This window comes from Ranitomeya variabilis, chromosome 2, assembly GCF_051348905.1.
Source record: "Ranitomeya variabilis isolate aRanVar5 chromosome 2, aRanVar5.hap1, whole genome shotgun sequence".
Taxonomy (NCBI): Eukaryota; Metazoa; Chordata; class Amphibia; order Anura; family Dendrobatidae; genus Ranitomeya; species Ranitomeya variabilis.
Window position 1 is genome coordinate 1,090,620,187 of NC_135233.1, and position 27,192 is coordinate 1,090,647,378.

The 27,192-nt window shown below is 42.8% G+C and overlaps 1 protein-coding gene across 1 annotated transcript in view; it reads left to right on the top strand.

Moving 5' to 3' along the window:
- The window catches only part of ELP3 (elongator acetyltransferase complex subunit 3), a 107,003-nt gene that overhangs the window by 60,711 nt on the left and 19,100 nt on the right, over positions 1 to 27,192 (top strand). Inside the window, exons 9-10 of the mRNA XM_077291742.1 lie at positions 6,756 to 6,882; positions 17,657 to 17,850. Coding sequence (XP_077147857.1) covers positions 6,756 to 6,882; positions 17,657 to 17,850 — 321 coding nt within the window. The remainder of the gene's footprint in view (positions 1 to 6,755; positions 6,883 to 17,656; positions 17,851 to 27,192) is intronic.

Below are 27,192 nucleotides of genomic sequence, written 5' to 3' on the forward strand. Positions count from 1 at the left end.
GTTGACCGATATTTTGCCCTGACACTGATGCACCCTGAGCCTGCAGGACAGCTTAAATTTCTTTGTAACTTGATTGGGACTGCTTGTCCGCCATCTGGACTAACCTGTGTTGCAACCGTTCATCATTTTTTCTCTGCCGTCCACGTCCAGGTAGGTTAGTTACAGTGCCTTGGGTTGTAAACTTCTTGATTATGTTGCTCCGTGGACAAAGGAACATCAAGATCTCTGGAGATGGACTTGTAACCTTGACATTGTTGATATTCATCAATAATTTTGATTCTCAAGTCCTCAGACAGTTCTTGTCTCCTCTTTCTGTTCACCAGGCTTAGTGTGGCACACACAATGCAAAGATTGAGTCAACCTCTCCCCTTTTAATCTGGTTTCAGGTGTGATTTTCATATTGCCAACACCTGTTACTTGCCACAGGTGAGTCTGAACGAGTATCACATGCTTGAAACAAAGTTGTTTACCCTCAGTTGTAGAAAGATGCCAACAATTGTGTCTGGCCTATTTTTGGGGTTTTGTGTGAAGTTGTGTCCAATTTGCCTTTTTCTTCTCTGTTCCAATACACACAAAGGAAATAAACATGTATATAAAAAACATGTGTAATTGCAATAATTTTCAGGGAAAAATACTTAATTTTCTGGAAAAATGTCAAGAGTGCCAACACTTTCAGCCTCTACTGTATAATTAATACAACTATGCATATTCAATACTGTACATCAATTCTTTTAAGGAGTAGGTTCTTCCAAACATCTTGGAGAACTGACCCCAGATCCTCTGTGTATGAGACTTGTGCGGATCCTTCTGTCTCCCAGATTTTAGAGCTTTGACATATATTGATTGAATTATCTATTTCTTCTCTTCTAGTATTGGTAGAAGGAGTAACGTCCGCTAGTAATTGACTTGTGGGAGGTGGTGGTGGCGGCATTATTACTGATATTATATTATTATTATTGCCTTTTGTTTTCTTGTTCTCCTGATGAGTGCGGGCGATGCCGAAATGTGATCACTGACTGCACCTTTTATTTCTCGTTTGTTTCCTTTTTTTGAATTTTCTTTGGCAAATAAGATAATTAAGCTCGTGATAGTACAAATAACAATGGCCTCGTAATTTTCACTTTTGTATATATTCAGGCAATTCTGCGCCTGAGGGACGTAAAGGAGCACTAAAATACCGTACGACCCCCATACATTCAGTATAATACAAGATGTAACTCAGGGTCAGTAATGTAATGTATGTACACAGTGACTGCACTAGCAGAATAGTGAGTGCAGCTCTGGAGTATAATACAGGATGTAACTCAGGATCAGTAATGTAATGTATGTACACAGTGACTGCACCAGCAGAATAGTGAGTGCAGCTCTGGGGTATAATACAGGATGTAACTCAGGATCAGTAATGTAATGTATGCACACAGTGACTGCACCAGCAGAATAGTGAGTGCAGCTCTGGGGTATAATACAGGATGTAACTCAGGATCCGTAATGTAATGTATGTACACAGTGACTGCACCAGCAGAATAGTGAGTGCAGCTCTGGGGTATAATACAGGATGTAACTCAGGATCAGTAATGTAATGTATGTACACAGTGACTGCACCAGCAGAATAGTGAGTGTAGCTCTGGAGCATAATACAGGATGTAACTCAGGATCAGTAATGTATGTACACAGTGACTGCACCAGCAGAATAGTGAGTGCAGCTCTGGGGTATAATACTGGATGTAACTGAGGATCAGTAATGTAATGTATGTACACAGTGACCGCACCAGCAGAATAGTGAGTGCAGCTCTGGAGTATAATACAGGATGTAACTCAGGATCAGTAATGTATATACACAGTGACTGCACCAGCAGAATAGTGAGTGCAGCTCTGGGGTATAATACAGGATGTAACTCAGGATCAGTAATGTAATGTATGTACACAGTGCCTGCACCAGCAGAATATTGAGTGTAGCTCTGGAGTATAATACAGGATATAACTCAGGATCAGTAATGTAATGTATGTACACAGTGACCGCACCAGCAGAATAGTGAGTGCAGCTCTGGAGTATAATACAGGATGTAACTCAGGATCAGTAATGTATATACACAGTGACTGCACCAGCAGAATAGTGAGTGCAGCTCTGGGGTATAATACAGGATGTAACTCAGGATCAGTAATGTAATGTATGTACACAGTGCCTGCACCAGCAGAATATTGAGTGCAGCTCTGGAGTATAATACAGGATATAACTCAGGATCAGTAATGTAATGTATGTACACAGTGACTGCACTAGCAGAATAGTGAGTGCAGCTCTGGGGTATAATACAGGATGTAACTCAGGATCCGTAATGTAATGTATGTACACAGTGACTGCACCAGCAGAATAGTGAGTGTAGCTCTGGAGCATAATACAGGATGTAACTCAGGATCAGTAATGTATATACACAGTGACTGCACCAGCAGAATAGTGAGTGCAGCTCTGGGGGTATAATACAGGATGTAACTCAGGATCAGTAATGTAATGTATGTACACAGTGCCTGCACCAGCAGAATATTGAGTGCAGCTCTGGAGTATAATACAGGATATAACTCAGGATCAGTAATGTAATGTAATGTACACAGTGACTGCACCAGCAGAATAGTGAGTGCAACTCTGGGGTATAATACAGGATGTAACTCAGGATCAGTAATGTAATGTATGTACATAGTGACTGCACTAGCAGAATAGTGAGTGCAGCTCTGGGGTATAATACAGGATGTAACGTAATGTATGTACGCAGTGACTGTACCAGCAGAATAGTGAGCGCAGCTCTGGGGTATAATACAGGATGTAACTCAGGATCAGTAATGTATGTACACAGTGACTGCACCAGCAGAATAGTGAGTGCAGCTCTGGAGTATAATAGAGGATGTAACTCAGGATCAGTAATGTATGTACACAATGACTGCACCAGCAGAATAGTGAGTGCAGCTCTGGAGTATAATACAGGATGTAACTCAGGATCAGTAATGTAATGTATGTACACAGTGACTGCACCAGCAGAATAGTGAGTGCAGCTCTGGGGTATAATACAGGAGGTAACTCAGGATCAGTAATGTAATGTATGTACACAGTGACTACACCAGCAGAATAGTGAGTGCAGCTCTGGGGTATAATACAGGAGGTAACTCAGGATCAGTAATGTATATACACAGTGACTGCACCAGCAGAATAGTGAGTGCAGCTCTGGGGTATAATACAGGATGTAACTCAGGATCAGTAATGAAATGTATGTACACAGTGCCTGCACCAGCAGAATAGTGAGTGCAGCTCTGGAGTATAATACAGGATATAACTCAGGATCAGTAATGTAATGTAATGTATGTACACAGTGACTGCACCAGCAGAATAGTGAGTGCAGCTCTGGAGTATAATACAGGATGTAACTCAGGATCAGTAATGTAATGTATGTACACAGTGACTGCACCAGCAGAATAGTGAGTGCAGCTCTGGGGTATAATACAGGAGGTAACTCAGGATCAGTAATGTATATACACAGTGACTGCACCAGCAGAATAGTGAGTGCAGCTCTGGGGTATAATACAGGATGTAACTCAGGATCAGTAATGTAATGTATGTACACAGTGACTGCACCAGCAGAATAGTGAGTGCAGCTCTGGGGTATAATACAGGAGGTAACTCAGGATCAGTAATGTACAGTTAGGTCCATATATATTTGGACAGAGACAACATTTTTCTAGTTTTGGTTATAGACAATACCACAATGAATTTTAAACAAAACAATTCAGATGCAGTTGAAGTTCAGACTTTCAGCTTTCATTTGAGGGTATCCACATTAAAATTGGATGAAGGGTTTAGGAGTTTCAGCTCCTTAACATGTGCCACCCTGTTTTTAAAAGGACCAAAAGTAATTGGACAGATTCAATAATTTTAAATAAAATGTTCATTTTTAGTACTTGGTTGAAAACCCTTGGCTGGCAATGACTGCCTGAAGTCTTGAACTCATGGACATCACCAGACGCTGTGTTTCCTCCTTTTTGATGCTCTGCCAGGCCTTCACTGCGGTGGTTTTCAGTTGCTGTTTGTTTGTGGGCCTTTCTGTCTGAAGTTTAGTCTTTAACAAGTGAAATGCATGCTCAATTTGGTTGAGATCAGGTGACTGACTTGGCCATTCAAGAATATTCCACTTCTTTGATTTAATTCACTCCTGGGTTGCTTTGGCTTCATGTTTTGGGTCATTGTCTATCTGTAGTATAAAATGACGACCAATCAGTTTGGCTGCATTTGGCTGGATCTGAGTACGCAGTATGTCTCTGAATACCTCAGAATTCATTCGGCTGCTTCTGTCCTGTGTCACATCATCAATAAACACTAGTGACCCAGTGCCACTGGAAACCATGCATGCCCAAGCCATCACACTGCCTCCGTGTTTTACAGATGATGTGGTATGCTTTGGATCATGAGCTGTACCACGCCTTCACCATACTTTTCTCTTTCCATCATTCTGGTAGAGGTTGATCATGGTTTCATCTGTCCAAAGAATGTTCTTCCAGAACGGTGCTGGCTTTTTTAGATGTTTCATAGCAAAGTCCAGTCTAGCCTTTTTTTTCTTGATGCTTATGAGTGGCTTGCACCGTGCAGTGAACCCTCTGTATTTACTTTCATGTAGTCTTCTCTTTATGGTAGATTTGGATATTGATACGCCGACCTCCTGGAGAGTGTTGGTCACTTGGTGGCTGTTGTGAAGGGGTTTCTCTTCACCATGGAGATTATTCTGCGATCATCCACCACTGTTGTCTTCCATGGACGCCCAGGTCTTTTTGCATTGATGAGTTCACCAGTGCTTTCTTTCTTTCTCAGGATGTACCAAACTGTAGATTTTGCCACTCCTAATATTGTAGCAATTTATCGGCTTGTTTTTTTCTGTTTTCGCAGCTTAAGGATGGCTTATTTCACTTGCATGGAGAGCTCCTTTGACCGCATGTTTACTTCACAGCAAAACCTTCCAAATGCAAGCACCACATCTCAAATCAACTCCAGGCCTTTTATCTGCTTAATTGAGAATGACATAACGAAGGGATTGCCCACACCTGTTCATGAAATAGCCTTGGATTCAATTGTCCAATTACTTTTGGTCCCTTTAAAAACAGGGTCGCACATGTTAAGGAGCTGAAACTCCTACACCCTTCATCCAATTTTAATGTGGATACCCTTAAATGAAAGCTGAAAGTCTGAACTTCAACTGCATCTGAATTGTTTTGTTTAAAATTCATTGTGGTAATGTCTATAACCAAAATTAGAAAAATGTTGTCTCTGTCCAAATATATATGGACCTAACTGTATGTGCACAGTGACTGCACCAGCAGAATAGTGAGTGCAGCTCTGCAGTATAATACAGGAGGTAACTCAGGATCAGTAATGTATGTACACAGTGACTGCACCAGCAGAATAGTGAGTGCAGCTCTGGGGTATAATACTGGATGTAACGTAATGTATGTACGCAGTGACTGCACCAGCAGAATAGTGAGCGCAGCTCTGGGGTATAATACAGGATGTAACTCAGGATCAGTAATGTATGTACACAGTGACTCCACCAGCAGAATAGTGAGTGCAGCTCTGGAGTATAATACAGGATGTAATCAGGATCAGTAATGTAATGTATGTACACAGTGACTGCACCAGCAGAATAGTGAGTGCAGCTCTGGGGTATAATACAGGAGGTAACTCAGGATCAGTAATGTAATATATGTACACGGTGACTGCACCAGCAGAATAGTGAGTGCAGCTCTGGGGTACAATACAGGAGGTAACTCAGGATTAGTAATGTAATGTATGTACACAGTGACTGCACCAGCAGAATAGTGAGTGCAGCTCTGGGGTACAATACAGGAGGTAACTCAGGATCAGTAATGTAATGTATGTACACAGTGACTGCACCAGCAGAATAGTGAGTGCAGCTTTGGAGTATAATACAGGATGTAACTCAGAATCAGTAATGTAATGTATATACGCAGTGACTGCACCAGCAGAATAGTGAGTGCAGCTCTGGGGTATAATACAGGATGTAACTCAGGATCAGTAATGTAATGTATATACACAGTGACTGCACCAGCAGAATAGTGAGTGCAGCTCTGGGGTATAATACAGGATGTAACTCAGGATCAGTAATGTAATGTATGTACACAGTGACTGCACCAGCAGAATAGTGAGTGCAGCTCTGGGGTATAATACAGGATGTAACTCAGGATCAGTAATGTAATGTATGTACACAGTGACTGCGCCAGCAGAATAGTGAGTGCAGCTCTGGAGTATAATACGGGATGTAACTCGGGATCAGTAATGTAATGTATGTACACAGTGACTGCACCAGCAGAATAGTGAGTGCAGCTCTGGAGTATAATACAAGATGTAAGTCGGGATCAGTAATGTAATGTATGTACACAGTGACTGCACCAGCAGAATAGTGAGTGCAGCTCTGGAGTATAATACAGGAGGTAACTCAGGATCAGTAATGTATGTACATAGTGACTCCACCAGCAGAATAGTGAGTGCAGCTCTGGAGTATAATACAGGAGGTAACTCAGGATCAGTAATGTATGTACATAGTGACTCCACCAGCAGAATAGTGAGTGCAGCTCTGGGGTATAATACAGGATGTAACTCATGATCAGTACAGGATCAGTGATGTCCTCACCAGGATGCTTCTTCTTTTCACTCCTCTTTTTTCTCGTACTCCTTGTTATGTTCTCGTCCCCTTGTTCTCTTATAGGGGTCACACAGTGAAGGCGGTGTGCGAGTCCTTTCACATGGCTAAGGACGCTGGATTCAAAGTGGTTTCGCACATGATGCCAGATCTGCCGAACATGGGGCTGGAGCGGGACATTGATCAATTCATAGTGAGTATCCCGGTACAATTACACTGTCAGTATGTGCACTGTATGGAAGGTTACAGCATGTGATGGCGCCACTATTAGTACATATGTGGGTATTGTCCATTCTGCGAGTTCCCTCTTACTGATCACCTGATCGGCTACTTGGAGATTTTTGCTGCTGCCATTGATTTTTGAACAACAGCTTTCAATTTACAGAAAAACATGAAAAAAATGCAAAGAAATTGCAAAAAAACCCCCACAAAAATCAATTCCCTTTTTATGGCTTTTGTTTTTACGGAATTTATTGTGCCGTAGACGTGACAATCCACATCAGTGCTATAATGCGGATACCACAGTTTGTAAAGCTTCTTTTTTAGGTAGTAAAAATAATTTTCTGAAAATAAATAAATTTTGACAAAAATGTAATGGACCTTTTTTCTTTTTTAGGTTAGTTAAGTTTTGTATTTTTATTGATCTGATTTTTATTAACGTCACAATATCTGATATGATTTGTTTTTTTTTATTTGGGAAAAGACTAGTGATTTTTAAATATATATTTTTTAAAGTTTTTTTTTTTTCCCATTTGAGGACATATCATAATATTTCATAATTTTATAATTACTGTGGAACCTCACTCCATCATTATTATCAGCGTATAGCAGCTTATAGCAGTGTACAGGGTGGCGGGTTTTTCCCATAATTTTCCCAGTAATCAAGGCTCATGGCTCGCGTCATTGACGTCTCCTTACGGTAATTGGAGTGAGTCAGTCGCCTCTGCTCCATCCCGGACTTGTGTCACAGATAAGATAATTAAATTAATAGTTGTAATAAATCACCTCCTCTCCAGACACGATTAATGGGGCTCTGTGCCCACCTGACACCTCATTCCCCAGCACGATATCTCGGCCTTTGTATTGTCGTCTCACAAGAGGGATGAGGTGACACCTGGACAGTAACGGACAAGGGGGAGCGAGATCATTAATCACCGGGGCCGCAAGTGACACAAGTCAATATCAGGGTCTCTTTACAAGGGGGAATCCCAGATAGGACGACTCGTATTGACTGTCATCACTTCCCAGCAAAGTCCGCAATGTCCACACGCTGGTCTGATCGTCATCCAGGCTCCTGATATGACAATAACACTCAGCCGTGACCCAGGGATTGTCACAGTATAGATGAATACCATAATTATAGCCACATCTGTAATTACAGAAAGCTTTATACAGAACATGACCCTCATAATGCTTCAGAAGATAACTACTACTACTGCCCCCCTATGTACAAGAATATAACTACTATAATACTGCCCCTATGTACAAGAATATAATTACTTTAATACTGCCTCTATGTACAAGAATATAACTACTATAATACTGCTCCTATGTACTAGAATATAACTATTATAATACTGCCCCTATGTACAAGAATATAACTACTATAATACTGCCCCCTATGTACAAGAACATAACTACTATAATACTGCTCCCTATGTACAAGAATATAACTACTATAATACTGCTCCTATGTACAAGAATATAACTATTATAATACTGCCTCCTATGTACAAGAATATAATTACTATAATACTGCCCCTATGTACAAGAATATAACTACTATAATACTGCCCCCTATGTACAAGAACATAACTACTATAATACTGCTCCCTATGTACAAGAATATAACTACTATAATACTGCTCCTATGTACAAGAATATAACTATTATAATACTGCCTCCTATGTACAAGAATATAATTACTATAATACTGCCCCTATGTACAAGAATATAACTACTATAATACTGCCCCCTATGTACAAGAACATAACTACTATAATACTGCCCCTATGTACAAGAATATAACTATTATAATACTGCCTCCTATGTACAAGAATATAATTACTATAATACTGCCCCTATGTACAAGAATATAACTACTATTATACTGCCTCCTATGTACAAGAACATAACTACTATAATACTGCCCCTATGTACAAGAATATAACTACTGTAATACTGCCCCTATGTACAAGAATATAACTACTATAATACTGTCCCTATGTACAAGAATATACCTACTATTATACTGCCTCCTATGTACAAGAATATAACTACTATAATACTGCCCCTATGTACAAGAATATAACTACTATAATACTGCCCCTATGTACAAGAATATAACTACTATAATACTGCCCCCTATGTACAAGAATATAACTACTATAATACTGCCTCCTATGTACAAGAATATAACTACTATAATACTGCTCCTATGTACAAGAATATAACTACTATAATACTGCCCCTATGTACAAGAATATAACTACTATAATACTGCCCCTATGTACAAAAATATAACTACTATAATACTGCTCCTATGTACAAGAATATAACTTCTATAATACTGCTCCTATGTACAAGAATATAACTACTATAATACTGCCCCTATGTACAAGAATATAACTACTATAATACTGCCCCATGTACAAAAATATAACTACTATAATACTGCTCCTATGTACAAGAATATAACTTCTATAATACTGCCCCTATGTACAAGAATATAACTACTATAGTACTGGATACTTTGTGTTACACCTTTTATTATTAGTGGCCATAAACCAGTAGCCCATTATATATCTGTATAGGGGAAGTCTATGTAACGCTTATCTTCTGACATACTATGGAGACTGTCATGGTTCCCAATGGCAGGAACTCAGGCAAAAACGGACTAGCTCTAGGAATGATGGAATCTCAGATGACCGCGACGCTGAACCTAACACGCAACTAATAGTAGCCAGGGGGCGTGCCTACGTTTTATCCCTAGACACCTCGCACCAGCCGGAGATCTAGCTGCCCCTAGTAGAGGAATACACAGACCTGACTTGCCTCCAGGGAAACCCCAAAAGTGATAGTAGCCCCCTACATATAATAACGGTTAGGTAAGAGGAAAACATGTACGCAGTATGAATATAGATTCAGCAAAGAGAGGCCCTCTGACTAGATAGCAGAAAATACAAAAGAGGACTTCGCGGTCACCTCAAAACCCTAAACAGCCATCCTGAAATTACTTTAACTCCGTTATCAACTCATGACACCGGAGTAGTAATTTCAGATCACTAGAGCTTCCAGCAGCAAGAGAAATATAAATGCATGCTGGACAAACAAACACAAAAAAAAGCCAAAGATCCAACTTAGCTGAATTGCAGACTTGGAGCAGGTAGCAAGCAACAGAGGTGCTCTGGTAACATTGATTGCCGGCACTAGAATGACTGAGAAGCCAGACTAAATAGGAAACTCCCAGTTTCCTGATGGAAACAGGTGCAAGACAAAAGTCAGCCAGTACCACCAGTAACCACCAGAGGGAGCCCAAAAACAGAATTCACAACATTACCCCCCCCTTAAGGAGGGGGCACCGAACCCTCATGAGAACCACCAGGGCGATCTGGATGCTCCCTATGAAAGGCGCGAACCAAATCAGAGGCATGAACATCGGAGGCAGTCACCCAAGAATTATCCTCCTGACCGTATCCCTTCCATTTAACCAAATATTGAAGTCTCCGTCTGGAAACGCGAGAGTCCAAAATCTTCTCCACAACATACTCCAACTCACCCTCCACCAGCACAGGAGCAGGAGGCTCAACAGAAGGAACAACCGGTACCTCGTACCTCCGCAACAACGACCGATGGAAGACATTATGAATGGTGAAAGATGCTGGTAGGTCCAAACGAAAAGATACAGGATTAAGAATCTCCAAAATCTTATAAGGACCTATGAACCGAGGTTTAAACTTAGGAGAAGAGACCTTCATAGGGACAAAACGAGAAGATAACCACACCAAGTCCCCAACGCGGAGATGCTGACCCACACGACGATGACGATTAGCAAACTGCTGAGTCTTCTCCTGAGACAACTTCAAATTGTCCACCACATGACTCCAAATCCGGTGCAGTCTATCCACCACCGTGTCCACTCCAGGGCAATCCGAAGATTCCACCTGGCCAGATGAAAAACGAGGGTGAAACCCTGAATTGCAAAAGAAAGGAGAAACCAGAGTGGCAGAACTGGCCCGATTATTGAGGGCAAACTCTGCCAACGGCAAAAAGGCGACCCAATCATCCTGATCAGCAGACACAAAACACCTCAAATAAGTCTCCAAGGTCTGATTAGTTCGCTCCGTCTGGCCATTAGTCTGAGGATGGAATGCAGACGAAAAAGACAAATCAATGCCCATCCTGGCACAGAACGCTCGCCAGAACCTAGACACAAATTGAGACCCCCTGTCAGAAACGATGTTTTCCGGGATACCATGTAAACGAACCACATTCTGAAAAAATAAAGGAACCAACTCAGATGAAGAAGGCAATTTGGGCAAGGGTACCAAATGAACCATCTTAGAAAAACGGTCACACACCACCCAAATGACGGACATTTTCTGAGAAACCGGGAGGTCCGAGATAAAGTCCATAGAGATGTGCGTCCATGGCCTCTTCGGAATAGGCAAGGAGAACAACAATCCACTAGCCTGAGAACAGCAAGGCTTGGCCCGAGCACAAACATCACAAGACTGTACAAAGGCACGCACATCCCGAGACAGGGAAGGCCACCAGAAGGACCTGGCCACCAAATCTCTGGTACCAAAAATTCCAGGGTGACCTGCCAACACAGAAGAATGAACCTCCGAGATGACTCTACTGGTCCACTCATCTGGAACAAACAGTCTCCCAGGCGGACAACGATCAGGCCTATCAGTCTGAAACTCCTGCAAAGCACGTCGCAAGTCTGGGGAGACAGCAGACAAAATCACCCCATCCTTAAGGATACCCGTAGGCTCAGAATCACCAGAGGAGTCAGGCTCAAAACTCCTAGAAAGGGCATCTGCCTTCACATTTTTTGAACCCGGCAAGTATGAAACCACAAAATTAAACCGGGAGAAAAACAACGACCAGCGCGCCTGTCTAGGATTCAGACGCCTGGCAGACTCAAGGTAAATCAGATTCTTGTGATCAGTCAAGACCACCACCTGATGTCTAGCACCCTCAAGCCAATGACGCCACTCCTCAAATGCCCACTTCATAGCCAAGAGCTCCCGATTACCGACATCATAATTTCGCTCGGCGGGCGAAAACTTTCGAGCGAAGAATGCACATGGTCTCATCACTTAGCAATCGGGACTTCTCTGCGACAAAACCGCCCCCGCTCCAATCTCGGAAGCATCAACCTCGACCTGAAAAGGGAGCGAAACATCAGGCTGGCGCAACACAGGGGCGGAAGAAAAGCGGCGCTTAAGCTCCCGAAAGGCCTCCACAGCCGCAGAGGACCAATTGGCAACATCAGCACCCTTCTTAGTCAAATCAGTCAGAGGTTTAGCAACACTTGAAAACCCAGTTATAAATCGACGATAGAAATTAGCAAAGCCCAAGAACTTCTGAAGGCTCTTCAGGGAAGTAGGCTGCGTCCAATCACAAATAGCCCGAACCTTGACAGGATCCATCTCAACAGAAGAAGGGGAAAAAATATACCCCAAAAAGGAGATCTTCTGAACCCCAAAAATACACTTTGAACCCTTTACAAACAAAGAATTGGCCCGCAAAACCTGAAAAACCTTCCTAACCTGTTGAACATGCGACTCCCAGTCATCCGAAAAAATCAAAATATCATCCAAATACACAATCATAAATTTATCCAGGTATTTACGGAAAATATCGTGCATAAAGGACTGAAAGACTGAAGGAGCATTAGTAAGACCAAAAGGCATTACCAAATACTCAAAATGGCCCTCGGGCGTATTAAATGCAGTTTTCCACTCATCTCCCTGCTTAATCCGCACCAAATTATACGCACCCCGAAGATCAATCTTAGAGAACCACTTTGCCCCTTTAATACGAGCAAATAAATCAGTCAATAGTGGCAAAGGATACTGGTATTTGACTGTAATCTTATTCAACAGGCGATAATCAATACAAGGCCTCAGGGAGCCATCTTTTTTACCCACGAAAAAAAAACCTGCTCCTAAAGGGGATGAGGATGGACGGATATGTCCCTTTTCCAAGGACTCCTTAATATACTCTCGCATAGCAGCATGCTCAGGCACAGACAGATTGAACAAACGACCCTTGGGAAACTTGCTGCCAGGAATCAAGTCTATAGCACAATCACAATCCCTGTGAGGGGGAGAGAACTAAGTTTAGGCTTCTCAAAAACATCATAATAGTCAGACAAAAATGCTGGAACTTCAGAGGGAGTAGATGAAGCAATGGAAACCAAAGTTACTTCCCCATGAGCCCCCTGACATCCCCAGCTTAACACAGACATTGTTTTCCAGTCAAGGACTGGATTATGAGTTTGCAACCATGGCAATCCAAGCACTAAGACATCATGCAAGTTATGCAACACAAGGAAGCGAATCACCTCCCGATGGTCAGGAGTCATACACATAGTCACTTGTGTCCAGTATTGTGGTTTATTCCTAGCCAATGGTGTGGAGTCGATACCCTTCAGAGGGATAGGAACTTCCAAAGGCTCTAGGCTAAACCCACAGCGTCTGGCAAAGGACCAATCCATAAGACTCAAGGAAGCGCCAGAATCCACATAGGCATCCACAGTAATAGATGATAATGAACAGATCAAAGTTACAGACAAAATAAACTTAGACTGTAAAGTGCCAATTGCAAAAGACTTATCAACCTTTTTTGTGCGTTTAGAGCATGCTGATATAACATGAGCAGAATCACCACAGTAGAAGCACAACCCATTTTTACGTCTATAATTCTGCCGTTCACTTCTGGACAGAATTCTATCACATTGCATAATCTCCGGTGTCTGCTCAGAAGACACCGCCAAATGGTGCACAGGTTTGCGCTCCCGTAAACGCCGATCAATCTGAATAGCCATAGACATGGATTCATTCAGCCCTGTGGGCGTAGGAAACCCCACCATGACATCCTTAACGGCGTCAGAGAGACCTGCTCTGAAATTCGCCGCCAGGGCGCACTCATTCCACTGAGTAAGCACAGACCATTTTCGAAATTTTTGACAATATATTTCAGCTTCATCATGCCCTTGAGAAAGGGCTATCAAGGCCTTTTCAGCCTGAATCTCCAAATTAGGTTCCTCATAGAGCAACCCCAGTGCCAGAAAAAAACGCATCCACATTGAGCAGCGCAGGATCCCCTGGTGCCAATGCAAATGCCCAATTCTGGGGGTCACCCCGCAGCAAGGAAATAACAATTTTAACCTGCTGAGCGGAGTCTCCAGCGGAGCGAGATTTCAGAGAAAGATACAATTTACAATTGTGCTTAAAATTCAAAAAACGAGATCTATCTCCAGAAAAGAACTCAGGTATAGGAATCTTGGGTTCTGACATAGGAGCATGTATAACATAGTCTTGGATATTTTGAACCTTAGAAGCAAGAGTATTCAGGTTTGCAGCTAAACTCTGGATATCCATTTCTCAACAGCTGAGATCTGAGCCATTCAGGGGTTAAGAGGAGAGAAAAAAGCAGCAGACTGCAATTATGGCTAGACAGAACTTCTGAGTAAAAAAAAAAAAAAAAAGTGTCAGGAACTTCTTTTTTTTTTCTCTCTTTCTTCAGCCAATACCTTTAATACATTCGGGCCGGCAATACTGTCATGTTTCCCAATGGCAGGGACTCAGGCAAAAACGGACTAGCTCTAGGAATGTTGGAATCTCAGATGACCGCGATGCTGAACCTAACACGCAACTAATAGTAGCCAGGGGGCGTGCCTACGTTTTATCCCTAGACGTCTCGCACCAGCCGGAGATCTAGCTACCCCTAGTAGAGGAATACACAGACCTGACTTGCCTCCAGGGAAACCCCAAAAGTGATAGTAGCCCCCTACATATAATAACGGTTAGGTAAGAGGAAAACACGTACGCAGTATGAATATAGATTCAGCAAAGAGAGGCCCTCTGACTAGATAGCAGAAAATACAAAAGAGGACTTCGCGGTCACCTCAAAACCCTAAACAGCCATCCTGAAATTACTTTAACTCCGTTATCAACTCATGACACCGGAGTAGTAATTTCAGATCACTAGAGCTTCCAGCAGCAAGAGAAATATAAATGCATGCTGGACAAACAAACACAAAAAAAAGCCAAAGATCCAACTTAGCTGAATTGCAGACTTGGAGCAGGTAGCAAGCAACAGAGGTGCTCTGGTAACATTGATTGCCGGCACTAGAATGACTGAGAAGCCAGACTAAATAGGAAACTCCCAGTTTCCTGATGGAAACAGGTGCAAGACAAAAGTCAGCCAGTACCACCAGTAACCACCAGAGGGAGCCCAAAAACAGAATTCACAACAGGAGACTGTGAGAAGGTGACCTCGGTAGAGCCCATTAGTCGTGATCACATCTGAAATCTCACTGCCCTCTCCGGGGCTCTCTTATTTAGTACCCTACTTTTCCCTCTGATGATAAGTAGACATAGCAATCATCAGATATACACTTTGTCAGCACCAGCAGTATATTACATGGAAAATGAATTATAACATCTTGTCCGCTGCTGCTGTTGCTGCTTGATGGACTCCCACACACTGAGTTTAGAGATGGTTTCTTGCTGTAAAAAGTAAAAAAAAAAATAAAAAAAAACAGACTTGTGACATTTCAGGAAACCTGTAGACTGTAACGTTCTATTGTGACCTGACTTAAAGTGCTGGCACAGGACTGTCATCTCTCGTCATGCCCCGATGGGACAGGCAGCGCCACTGATTTAATGCGACACATAATCATCTTCATAAATTGTTCTACTGGTGGAACGTGCAGTAGTTAATCTTCACGTCAAACGGTTGACTTACTCCCTCTGCTTTTGTTACCGCTTCCGAAATTTTTCACTTATATATCAGTTTTCATTTTTGTCAGGGCATCAAAAAAGGACTGTTTGGGCTGACAAAATTATTACAAAGGATAAGTGACGACGTTGGATGACTGAGCCACATGATTGTTTCTTCTGACTTCCCAAGAATATAGAGACCTGGCCAAAAAGATTCATAGAATAGCAGCAGCAAGAAAACCTCTGCTCTGCAGCCTGGAAAATCCTCAGCCTTTTGAGGTATAACTTTTTCTCAGAGGTTTCACAAGAAGGATTTCCACTTTTTGTATATTTCACACTCTAAAGGACATGATGTAAATCTTTAAAGAGGATCTCTGGCTTGCAAAATAAAAATGGAGTTAAATGTCTTGTAAAAATACCTGATCTCCCCTGATTCTGAAACTTTTTTCCGTTTTTCTTTACATCGCTCCATTACGAAGATATTCACATTTGCCTCTTCTGAAGTGCCGTATGTGAAATCTCTGCTTGTAGTGCAACTGGACGTTTGTTCAGAGTCTTCTCTGATGATTGTGCACTTTCACCTCTCCCTCTGTGATGCTGCCAATCACAGCTCAGCAGATGATCTAGCAAGCTCAGACTCTGAGCTGTGATTGGCAGCTTCTGGGAGGGAGTGGTGACAGAAGAAGACTGTAAAGAAACGCCCAGTTGCACCACAAGCAGAGATTTCTCATACTGCACTCTATATTAAACAAATGTGATTATCTTGGCAATGGAGCAGCGTAGCCCAAAACAGAAAAAAGTGTCAGAATCAGGAGAACTCAGGGATTATTATAAGGTATCTAACTCTGTTTTTAAGCAAGTGACTGTTCCTTTTTAAGGGGGACTGGGGAGATATATTGATCTGCCAATCCTCCGTGGCAAAACTGTAAGAAAGAATTCAGACTCTCTGGTGCCATCGATTGGAAGTAGCTACACTGTGTTGACGCTGACTTCACTGGTGTTGTGATAGATGACTGGACTCTTGCCACAGTACCAACTTGGAAGAAGTTTCTCTTCTGCAGAGTTAGTTTAGTTGACGCACTTTGTTGCCTTCGTTTCATTCTAGTTTTCTTTGCTATCATCTCTTAGCAGTATTTTACGCTTTAAGGACTCGCCAATGAAATTTCCTTCTTATTATTTCCACTTTGATTTTTTTTTTCTTTCCTCTAGTTTTTCAACATTTTTTTTTTTTTTTTTAAAGATCTGTTTATATATTCCTATCAGTCGGTGATGACGTAGCAGCCATTGTCATATAATCGGCTTGTTACCTCCTACAGACAGAAACTAATCCCTGACCGCCCGTCCCAGATCCTGTGATCTCTCTCGCTCCTGCTCCCTATGGGTAAATCTAAATATCACAAACCGCATCCGACTATCGCTTCTCGTATAATTCCTGTCTGCGGAGCTGTAAACCTGACAGCGCATTAGTCTGCAAATGATAAATGTTATGTTTATTTTGGTTTAGGATTGATGGACTGATACATTTTATGTCTGGATGTCGTTTGCTTGATGAACTTTACACATTTAACAACATCTAGATTGTAAATCAAGTTTACTGATGGGGAAAAATAAAACCGTTGAGGAAACGTCTGCAATTTTTCAATTTACATATAGAAATGATTTATATAAAAAGTTGTTGTTCTACTTCCTAACTGTCCCAGACCTAGCGGGAAAGTGTTGAATTTAGGTTTCTGTCCCAGAAAGTTCACAGAATTCTGTTGTATCAGTGTGCTGCACTATGGTGGAGCAGGGACCTCTGAAATCCCTGCTCCACTATCCTGTCTGAATGAAGGAATTGCAGAGACCTTCAGCTCATGAGACATCCTCAGGTTTCGGGACAGGGTAGCAGAGCCCAGCAGGACACACAGGCAAATGGAATACTTTTGGGGGGGCATCATACTGTGTGAGGTGGGGTACTTCTTCTGTTCGATGCACTTCTTCTGTCATCTCTCTCCTTTTGCTTAACAGGAGTTTTTTGAAAACCCGGCATTCAGACCAGACGGAATGAAGCTCTACCCAACACTAGTCATTCGTGGCACTGGGTTGTACGAACTCTGGAAAACTGGAAGATACAGAAGTTATTCTCCGAGCACCTTGGTAGATCTAGTGGCCAGGATTTTGGCTCTTGTTCCACCATGGACCCGAGTTTATAGAGTACAGAGGTGAGACTGCTGTTCTTAGCCTGATGCAAGATTCAGATTTCTTTCTTGTAGGTGTGTCTCTCACAATAATATAAGCTGTGAGTGTATCCAGGGTGCTGCTTATTAGCTTATGTATTGGCACAGCTTTTATGTGCTTTCTTCCTTTTCTACAGTAATTTTTCTCTGCCCTTTCTAAGACTCTACATGCTTTCCCCCCTTTCCAAATGAGGGAGCTTTGTATTTAATCCTTTCATTGGTGCTATCTCTAACACTTAGAGGAGGGAGTAGAGAGAGCCCTCCAGAGCTCCTTAATAAAGTTAGCACAAAATAGAAATCATATATCTTTGAAACCATGTGGTGGATTAAAAAAAAAACAAACAAACAAGAAAATTGATAGCAAAAACTGACCATGTTGTACCCTGTGACAGGTTTTCCTTTTAGTGCCACTTTCACACTGACAGCGGCGTCTTTAGTGATTTTACACCAGCTATTGTAGGTAGGTCCAGTCACAGCTGTAAGAAACGGATTCCTACTTAAGACTGCTATGCAAGTTTCTGTTTTATTTATTTTAGGAGTGTCTTTCACAGTAATATAGGCTGTGTATGTATCTGGGGTGCTGCTTATTAGCTCATGTAACTTCACAGCTTCTTTTAATATTTATATGCTTTCTTCCTTTTCTACAATGATTTTTCTCTCCCCTTCCTGAGACTCTACATGCTTTCCCTCTTTCTATAGTAGGGAGGTTTGTCTTCAATTCCTTCTGTGGTGCTATCTCTAACACTGAGAGGAATAATGAGAGGAAGGAGTAGAGAGAGCCCTCCAGAGCTCTTTAATAAAGTCAGCACAAAATAGAAATCCTATATCTTTGGAACCACATGGCGGATTTAAGAAACAAGAACTTGATAGCAATAAGTGGCTATGTTGTACCCTGTGACAGGTTATCCTCGTAGTGCTACTTTCATACTGACCGTGGCGTCTAAGCGGTTTTACACCAGCTATTGTAGGTAGGTCCAGTCACAGGAGTATAAAATGGGGTTCCTGCTTAAGACTGCTGTTCTTTGCCTGATGCAAGTTTCAGTTTTCTTTCTTGTAGGAGTTTCCTTCACAGTAATATAGGCTGTATATGTATCCAGGGTTCTGCTTATTAGCTCATATATCAGCACAGGTCAGTTTAATCTTCATGTGCTTTCCTCCTTTTCTACAGTAATTTTTTTTTCTACCCTCCCTGAGACTGTTCATGCTTTCCCCCTTTCCGTTTTATGGAGCTCTGTCTACAATCTTTCTTGGTGATTTCTTTAACACTGAGAGGAGGCAAAAGAGAGAGCCATCAGGAAGTTAGCCCCAAATAAAAGGGTAAGAACACGACGTGTTGAACAGTCCAAAATGGAGTGTCCACATTGCCGTTGGTTGTATTAGTTTTATTTAAATCTCGAATTTAGGTTGTTGTCTCGTCTTCCTTGACCCCCATATTGACATATTTTTTTTTACGGAGCAGTTAAATGTCGATTGCCTCCATTGAAAAGTGGTCAGTGAGATGTTCACCTGGTGTAGGGGCTACAAGAAAATCCTCTTGTTGCCCCCCTGCCACAAGATCACGAGATCTGACAAGGAAGCTATACGACCTTTCTCTGAACCGCGCGCTAAATCAAAAGGAGCGATTGGATTTCCGAAAAGTAATAACGACCAGACCAATAAACTCCACACTAGAGAAAATGGCCGCATGCGGGTTAATTAATTACTTTTCCCTTTATATTTTCTCACTCATCTTTAACATGTAACTGCGAGGATTCTCAAGGAGGTCTGAGGGGAATGAGAAAATCTATTATTCCATCTGTGCGCCGTTATTGCGTCTGTCTGGATGGACCCCCGCAGAATGCGTCTGTGCTCACCTGGGTGGTAGCGGATACGTAGAACTTCAGACCAGAGAAACATATTCTTTTCAGTCTAGGATTCTTTTCCTTTGTACAATGTGACACCCCAGGTGTGGGTGTATTGAGCGTCCTCAGGAGCTGTGCCCGCCATATGCCACCTGTTGTACAGCCAGCATCTGCATGTAACAGCAGCGATTGGAGGCATGTTCTGATCGCTGCTGTTAAATCCATAAATGCCGCTGTCAATCAACATTCCAGGCACCTATCGGACCCCTTGATACCGACATCCCGCTCAGAACCTGTTTACAGTCCCGAGATCCCCATGTGGACACTTCGTGAGAGACCGTGATTATTCAGAACAGTCGACCAAACGATCACAGGTTCAAGTCCCCTAAGGGGACTTTAAAAATAAAGACTTTGAAAGAAAAAAAAAAAAAGGAAACCTATTCGGCATCGATGAGTCCGTAAAGTTCTATCAAAATGTAAAATTATGTAAAGTAATTAAGAAAAAGTAAAAAAGAAAAAAAACTTTTTTTTTCAGAGGCCACTTTTCTACACAAACACTGAGAATTGCTCCATTGATTGAATGATAAAGGAGTTACAGGTCTGAGATAATGGCGTTGTGCTACAATTTGTTCCTCAAGGAACGAGCCCTGATATGGTCAACAGACAAGAAAAAAGTCACGACATGAACATTGGTTGCAGCAGGAAATAGTGAAAGGGGTCGTCTGGTAGAAAAAAAAGCCTCCTATGCTCCGGATTGACGATAGCTTGTTGGTTAGTGGGGGTCTGACCACTGGGACCCTCACAGTTTGGCAAAACGGGGCAGTTTAATCTCTGTGAGATTGGAGCAGCACATACTCCACCTCCGCCTGCCGAGTAGAGAATTTGCCACGGATCGCCTGTGCGACTCCTTTCCTCCATGTTATTGAATGTTTGAGTGCAAGGTGTTGAGGAATCGTCCTGTCCATTGTGGAGGAGGGAACATAATCCTTTTGCATTTCCACTTGCACGCATCCGTCCTAAGGACACGTGCGATGGAGACCCTGTTCTTATTTCCTCGGGAACTCGTGAAGCTGCAGAACAGTGGAGAGCCGCGTTACAAATGATGGTGTTAGAGTCCTGACGCTGGAGCGTTCTCTGTCCTCCTGAGACAGTTATAGAAAATCTGTCTAGGAAATGGATCGCTGAGAATTTTTCTCGGGTGATCATCTGCTTTTAGTTGGATTTATTTGCTGCACAGTTTTCTCAGGAGCGATTTGTCTCTTGTAATGCAGCCTTAAAGAAGTAAATTCCCGGGAGAAGAGATCAATGATTTCTGTGAATGCTGCTCAACTCGCTGACAAATGGCTGCGTGGCCAAGAAAAAGAAGAAGCTGGTGACACCTTCCTTTTAAATCTGTTTTTGGAGAGATCCAGAGAACGCCTTGGAGGCGTCATAAACTGAACATTCGGTGTCTCTGACTGTAAAATACTGAATATTTTTAGCTTATGTTACTGTTTTTTCTATTTTACTATTGTATCCGAATGCATAATTTTCAGCATCTACACCACACGCGGTTTAGTGATGCCCAGTACGGTTGTCATCACCTTACACAGCAGCAGAATGGCTTGGACCAGTGAACTGCCAGATTTTGGATTTTTTTACCTTACCAAATTTTCTTGAGCTGTTTGTGTCCCAGAAATAAACTTACATCAGATATTTTTGAGATTTTTAGGCAGAGGCGTTCCTCCTCCACATTCGTAGTTTCCAACTTTTTAGCAGTGATACAGCAGGTCGGCTGCTTGTCTGCCTGTGTCTTACCCTGTACAATCTGTTGGAGGGTCGGCTGGTTGTCTGCCTGTGTCTTAACCCTGTACAATCTGTCGGAGGGTCGGCTGCTTATCTGTCTGTGTCTTCCCCAGTACAGACTGTAGGAGGGTCGGCTGCATGTCTGTCTGTGACTTGCCCTGTACAATCTGTAGGAGGGTCGGCTGCATGTCTGCCTGTGTCTTCCCCAGTACAGATTGTAGGAGGGTCGGCTGCATGTCTGTCTGTGACTTGCCCTGTACAATCTGTAGGAGGGTCGGCTGCTTGTCTTCCCCTGTACAACCTGTCGGAGGGTCGGCTCCATGTCTGCCTGTGTCTTCCCCTGTACAACCTGTCGGAGGGTCAGCTCCATGTCTGCCTGTGTCTTCCCCAGTACAGACTGTCGGAGGGTCGGCTGCATGTCTGCCTGTGTCTTCCCCAGTACAGACTGTAGGAGGGTCGGCTGCATGTCTGTCTGTGACTTGCCCTGTACAATCTGTAGGAGGGTCGGCTGCTTATCTTCCCCTGTACAATCTGTAGGAGGGTCGGCTGGTTGTCTGCCTGTGTCTTCGCCTGTACAATCTGTAGGAGGGTCGGCTGGTTGTCTGCCTGTGTCTTCGCCTGTACAATCTGTAGGAGGGTCGGCTGGTTGTCTGCCTGTGTCTTCGCCTGTACAATCTGTAGGAGGGTCGGCTGGTTGTCTGCCTGTGTCTTCGCCTGTACAATCTGTAGGAAGGTCGGCTGCATGTCTGCCTGTGTCTTCCCCCCTACAGACTGTAGGAGGGTCGGCTGCATGTCTGCCTGTGTCTTCCCCAGTAGAGACTGTAGGAGGGTCGGCTGCATGTCTCCCTGTGTCTTCCCCAGTACAGACTGTAGGAGGGTCGGCTGCATGTCTGCCTGTGTCTTCCCCAGTAGAGACTGTAGGAGGGTCGGCTGCATGTCTGCCTGTGTCTTCCCCAGTAGAGACTGTAGGAGGGTCGGCTGCATGTCTGTCTGTGACTTTCCCTGTACAATCTGTAGGAAGGTCAGCATCTTGTCTGTATCTAACCTTACACGCTATGGGATGCTCAATGCTTTGTCTGCTTGTTTATGACCCTGTAAAAGCTGCTTGTCTTCGTGTGTCTAGTCTTGCACAGGTTGCGGCTGTCAGCCATTTACCTGCCTTTTTCTGACCTTGTATAAGGCGTAATGTAACATGCTCCGTTCACTGTCGCTGTACTCCATCTTGGGGTATGGAGAAGTTATCATTTTCCTTACAGATGGATGACCTCTGCCTGGAGGAAGCAGGGTGCAGATCCTTCAGGACCAGTAACAGGCCGTTCACATGAATGACTTGGGCAGGGAAGGGCTGTAGAGACTTATTATTTACAGAGCCTGGGAAATAAAGGGTATACCAGGGAGAGAGCTCTGTAGGACCAATGAAAAGGTGTCTGTAAATCTTACGGGGATTAATTTGTGTTACTGGAAATTTTAAATACATCTGTGACAGATTATCATTTTCGAGGAGAATGCAATTTTGTGTTTCCTGCTAATAAAGGAGAGCGATGATACAGAACATTCTAACCATTCCGAAACAACAAACTTAGATTTCTGATTAGAATTGTATACATTTTTTGCATCCTTTATCTCTCCGAAAACCTCTTGACAGTGATATCAGCTTCACTGGTGGGGAACTCGATCCATTGTCCTTCAAAACATATTAAGTCATTGTGCCTGTGGAAGAAGCCTCGGCAATGATTAAAACCCTTTGTAAATAGTTGCACCTCCTTCAGACAATTCTGGGTTCCAAAGAAATAAAAACATGAACATACAGCATTAAGGAGCATGACGTTACTTCATACACACCCTGGCTGGAGGAGTTTCTTTCCATTAGTTGTGCACTGAAAGTTTTTAATTGCCCCAAAATAGTGGCTAAACCTTTGATGGAGGAAACTCAACCCCCAAAAATTGAACTTTTGAAATAAAATATCTCCACCTAAAGAATGGTAGAGGGTTGTCTCCCTGTAGGACCTCTGATGGTCTTACTGGATACCCCAGGTAATAGTGTTGCAGATCGTCAGTGGACTTTGAGACCCACTTGGTTTTTCGGTACACGTCTACTTACTGGATTTGTGATACGGTGCACCCTATTGACTTATAAAAGGGTCTGTAAGTCATGCATCGTAGTGCCTGTTCACACAATAGGCTGTTGCTTGCCCTTATGTCGAGTGGGGTCCGATGGGCATTTCCAGACCGTGGTCGACACCACCTTCTCCAGTAGCCGCTGCCCCTCAGCCAACAAGTGACATCCCTCACTATTCCATTTAAAGGGTTTTCTAGTGAAGATAATAGATCGATGGAGGTTCGAAACACAACAGCAATCAGAATGGGGCATTTTTATACCTGTTAGAAGGGAGCTGTAGTGCGCTTACTCGTTTTTTGACCCGCTCATTTTCTACCGGGCTGCCAGAAAAAGCCGAGTGCCACCCTGACCGCCCAATTGAGGAAGAGTGGAGTAGTTGGGCATGCGCACTGTGACTCCAATCTTAACAGTGATGTAAGTGCCCTGTCTGGTATAAAAGTGCCTGTTCTTTCCAGTAGATAGGTAAAAACGTATGTTATCTGGACAACCCCTTCAAGGAAAGCGGAGAACTTATTGTTCTGGAAGACCTGGAGAGCTCTAATATATTCTAATTTCATGAGGATCGGTCTTTCTCTGTTCTGGGCAGCTGCGTCGCGTCTTATCCATTTGATCTACTAACATTTATCTATTTGTTCAAAAATATACACTACCGTTCAAAAGTTTAGGGTCACTTAGAAATTTCCTTATTTTTGAAAGAAAAGCACAGTGTTTTCCAATGAAGCTAACAGTAAATGATTCAGAAATACACTCTATGCATTGTTAATGTGGTAAATTACTATTCTACCTATAAACCTGACCTTCCTTTTAGCTAGTTGAGAGTCTGGAGCATTACATTTGTTGGTTCCATTAAACTCTCAAAATGGCCAGAAAAAAGAACTTTCATGTGAAACTCGACAGTCTATTCTTGTTCTTAGAAATGCAGGCTATTCCATGCGAGAAATTGCCAAGAAACTGGAGATTTCCTACAACGGTGTGTCCTACTCACTTCAGAGGAGAGCACATGCTCTAACCAGAGTAGAAAGAGAAGTGGGAGGCCGCGCTGCACAACTGAGCAACAAGACAAGTACATTAGAGGCTGTAGTGTGAGAAATCGACGCCTCAGAGGTCCTCAATTGGCAGCTTCATTAAATAGTACACGCAAAACGCCAGTGTCAACGTCTACTGTGAAGAGGCGACTGCGGGATGCTGGCCTTCAGGGCAGAGTGGCAAAGAAAAAGCCATATCTGAGACTGGCTAATAAATGGAAAAGATTAATATGGACAAAAGAACACAGGCATTGGACAGAGGAAGATTGGAAAAAAGTGTTATGGACAGACGAATCCAAGTTTGAGGTGTTTGGATCACACAGAAGAACATTTGTGAGACACAGAACTGAAAAGCTGCTGGAGAGTGCGTGACACCATCTGTCAAGCATGGTGGAGGTAATGTGATGGTCTGGGGTTGATTTGGTGCTGGTAAAGTGGTACATTTGTACAAGGTAAAAGGAATTTTGAGTAAGGAAGGCTATCACTTCATTTTGCAATGTCATGCCATACCCTGCGGACAGCGCTTGATTGGAGACTATTTCATCCTGCAACAGGACAATGACACAAAGCACACCTCCAAATTATGCAAGGACTATTTAGGGAAGAAGTCGGCCGCTGGCATTCTATGTGTAATGGAGTGGCCAGCGCAGTCACCAGATCTCAGCACCATTGAGCTGTTGTGGGAGCAGCTTGACCGTATGGTGCCAAAAAGTGCCCATCAAGCCAAAGAAGCATGGGGGGAAATTTCTCCAGATTACCTCAGAAAATTAACTGCTAGAATGCCAAAGGTCTGCAGTGCTGGAATTGCTGCAAAGGGAGCAGTCTTTGATGAAAGTAAAGTTTGAAGGAGAAAATTATTTAAAATGATAATCTTTTTTTGAACCTTGTCAATGCCTGGACTAGATTTTCAATTCATTTGGTAACTCATTTGATTAATAGAAGTATGAGTTTTCATGGAAGAAACAAAATTGTCTGGGTGACTCTAAACTTTTGAACGGTAGCGTATATAGAGGTTTTTTTTTTTATAGACGTCTTAGATGTACATTACTATTCATGGTACTTTAATCCAATTCTCCACTTGTGACCTGACTCACAGGGGTCACCTCTACATGGGAACTTACAACTTCTCCATTCCATGTATCTGTTTCCTAAGGGTCTAAACGTGTTTTCTTAAAAATTAGTTTCGACTTGCTTGCCTAGAGCCAAAAGTGGATGTTGTTTGGGTCATGACGGGTCACGAACATTAATTTGGTTTACACATGTAGCACGCAGGGTTGATTTTCTCTTCACATGTGCCGGGAAACCAATGACCGGTCGACAAGAATTATTACATGATCCATTAATATAGTTGATTCTTCAGTTGTAGACATTCTTGTTGAGTTTACGAACAAAATAGGGCATCAAAAATTGGTCTACATGACCACAGCCTCTAACGTTGGAGGCTCCAAGACATCTTTTGCACATGGCCTCGCGAGTTCTCCAAAACAGGAGCCACACACTTCGCTCCTCTGCTCTGGCAAATAGAAGGATTTGGGGGCTCGAGGGGTGGACCACTCTATGAAGCTTTAGTTGTGTTTATGGTTCTTCGACCACTCCAACAAATTACTCCACTGAAAGGGGTGTAGCAGGTTTATCCACTGGATTGGTGATAATCCGAAGCCTGACTGCTGAAATTAGACCAGTTAGTCTAGACTAAGACAACCCTAACCTCTGCAAGGCTTCTATGAAGCAGTAGAGCTCGTGCTAATCTATGTTGCCAATTCGGCGATTCCAACTCTATTCCACCCGCGCTCCTGGCATTTATCAGCTGTAGACCTTTTTTTTCCCCAGAAAACTCTGTTAACTCATATTCTTGGACCACACCAAACAGTTCTACACACCGGATCTTCCTGGACCCCTCGCTGGAGATTATTGGGGTCATTTACTGTCAAGCATGAACGTCTTTGTTTTGAGTGGAGTTGTGCTCTCCCTTGTGATTTTACTTACCCCTGTACGTTATTTCTTGGAGATCACAGACATGATGAGTGATCATTAGTATCCACTTACAATGCCCCTCGGTAAGAACACCGTCCTTTTGAAATCCTTTAGAGCAAATGACAGAAGATGTTCATTAGGTCTACCTCTCCCAACATCAACGCTGCGCTCTAAGCTCCATTAGCTATTCTCAGATCTTGGCCCCGCTGCTCATTTAGCGAGTGATACATTACGCCACAAGCGTCTCCTACAAGCAGTTCTACGACTTGAAAGAGAAGGAGTCTACAGTGATTTGTAGCTTGTGCTCTAATGGCCTCTTCCCTCTCATATTCTCGAGATGTCAGGGTAGCGGAACTGTTCTTGATTTGTTTGTATGTCTCTACGTTGGCAACATTGTCGCCGAAAAGTTAGGTAAAATTGCATGCAAAAAGTTTTTCCACCAGTGCCGGCTTTAGGAATGTTCTTTTAGAATATTTTTTCCTCCTTATTTGGTAAGATTGTTACGTTGTCTTGTATATACAGAAAACTGAATTTTGGGAAACTTTTTAGGAGTTTTTGTTGAAGTCCCTGAAATGTAGTGGTT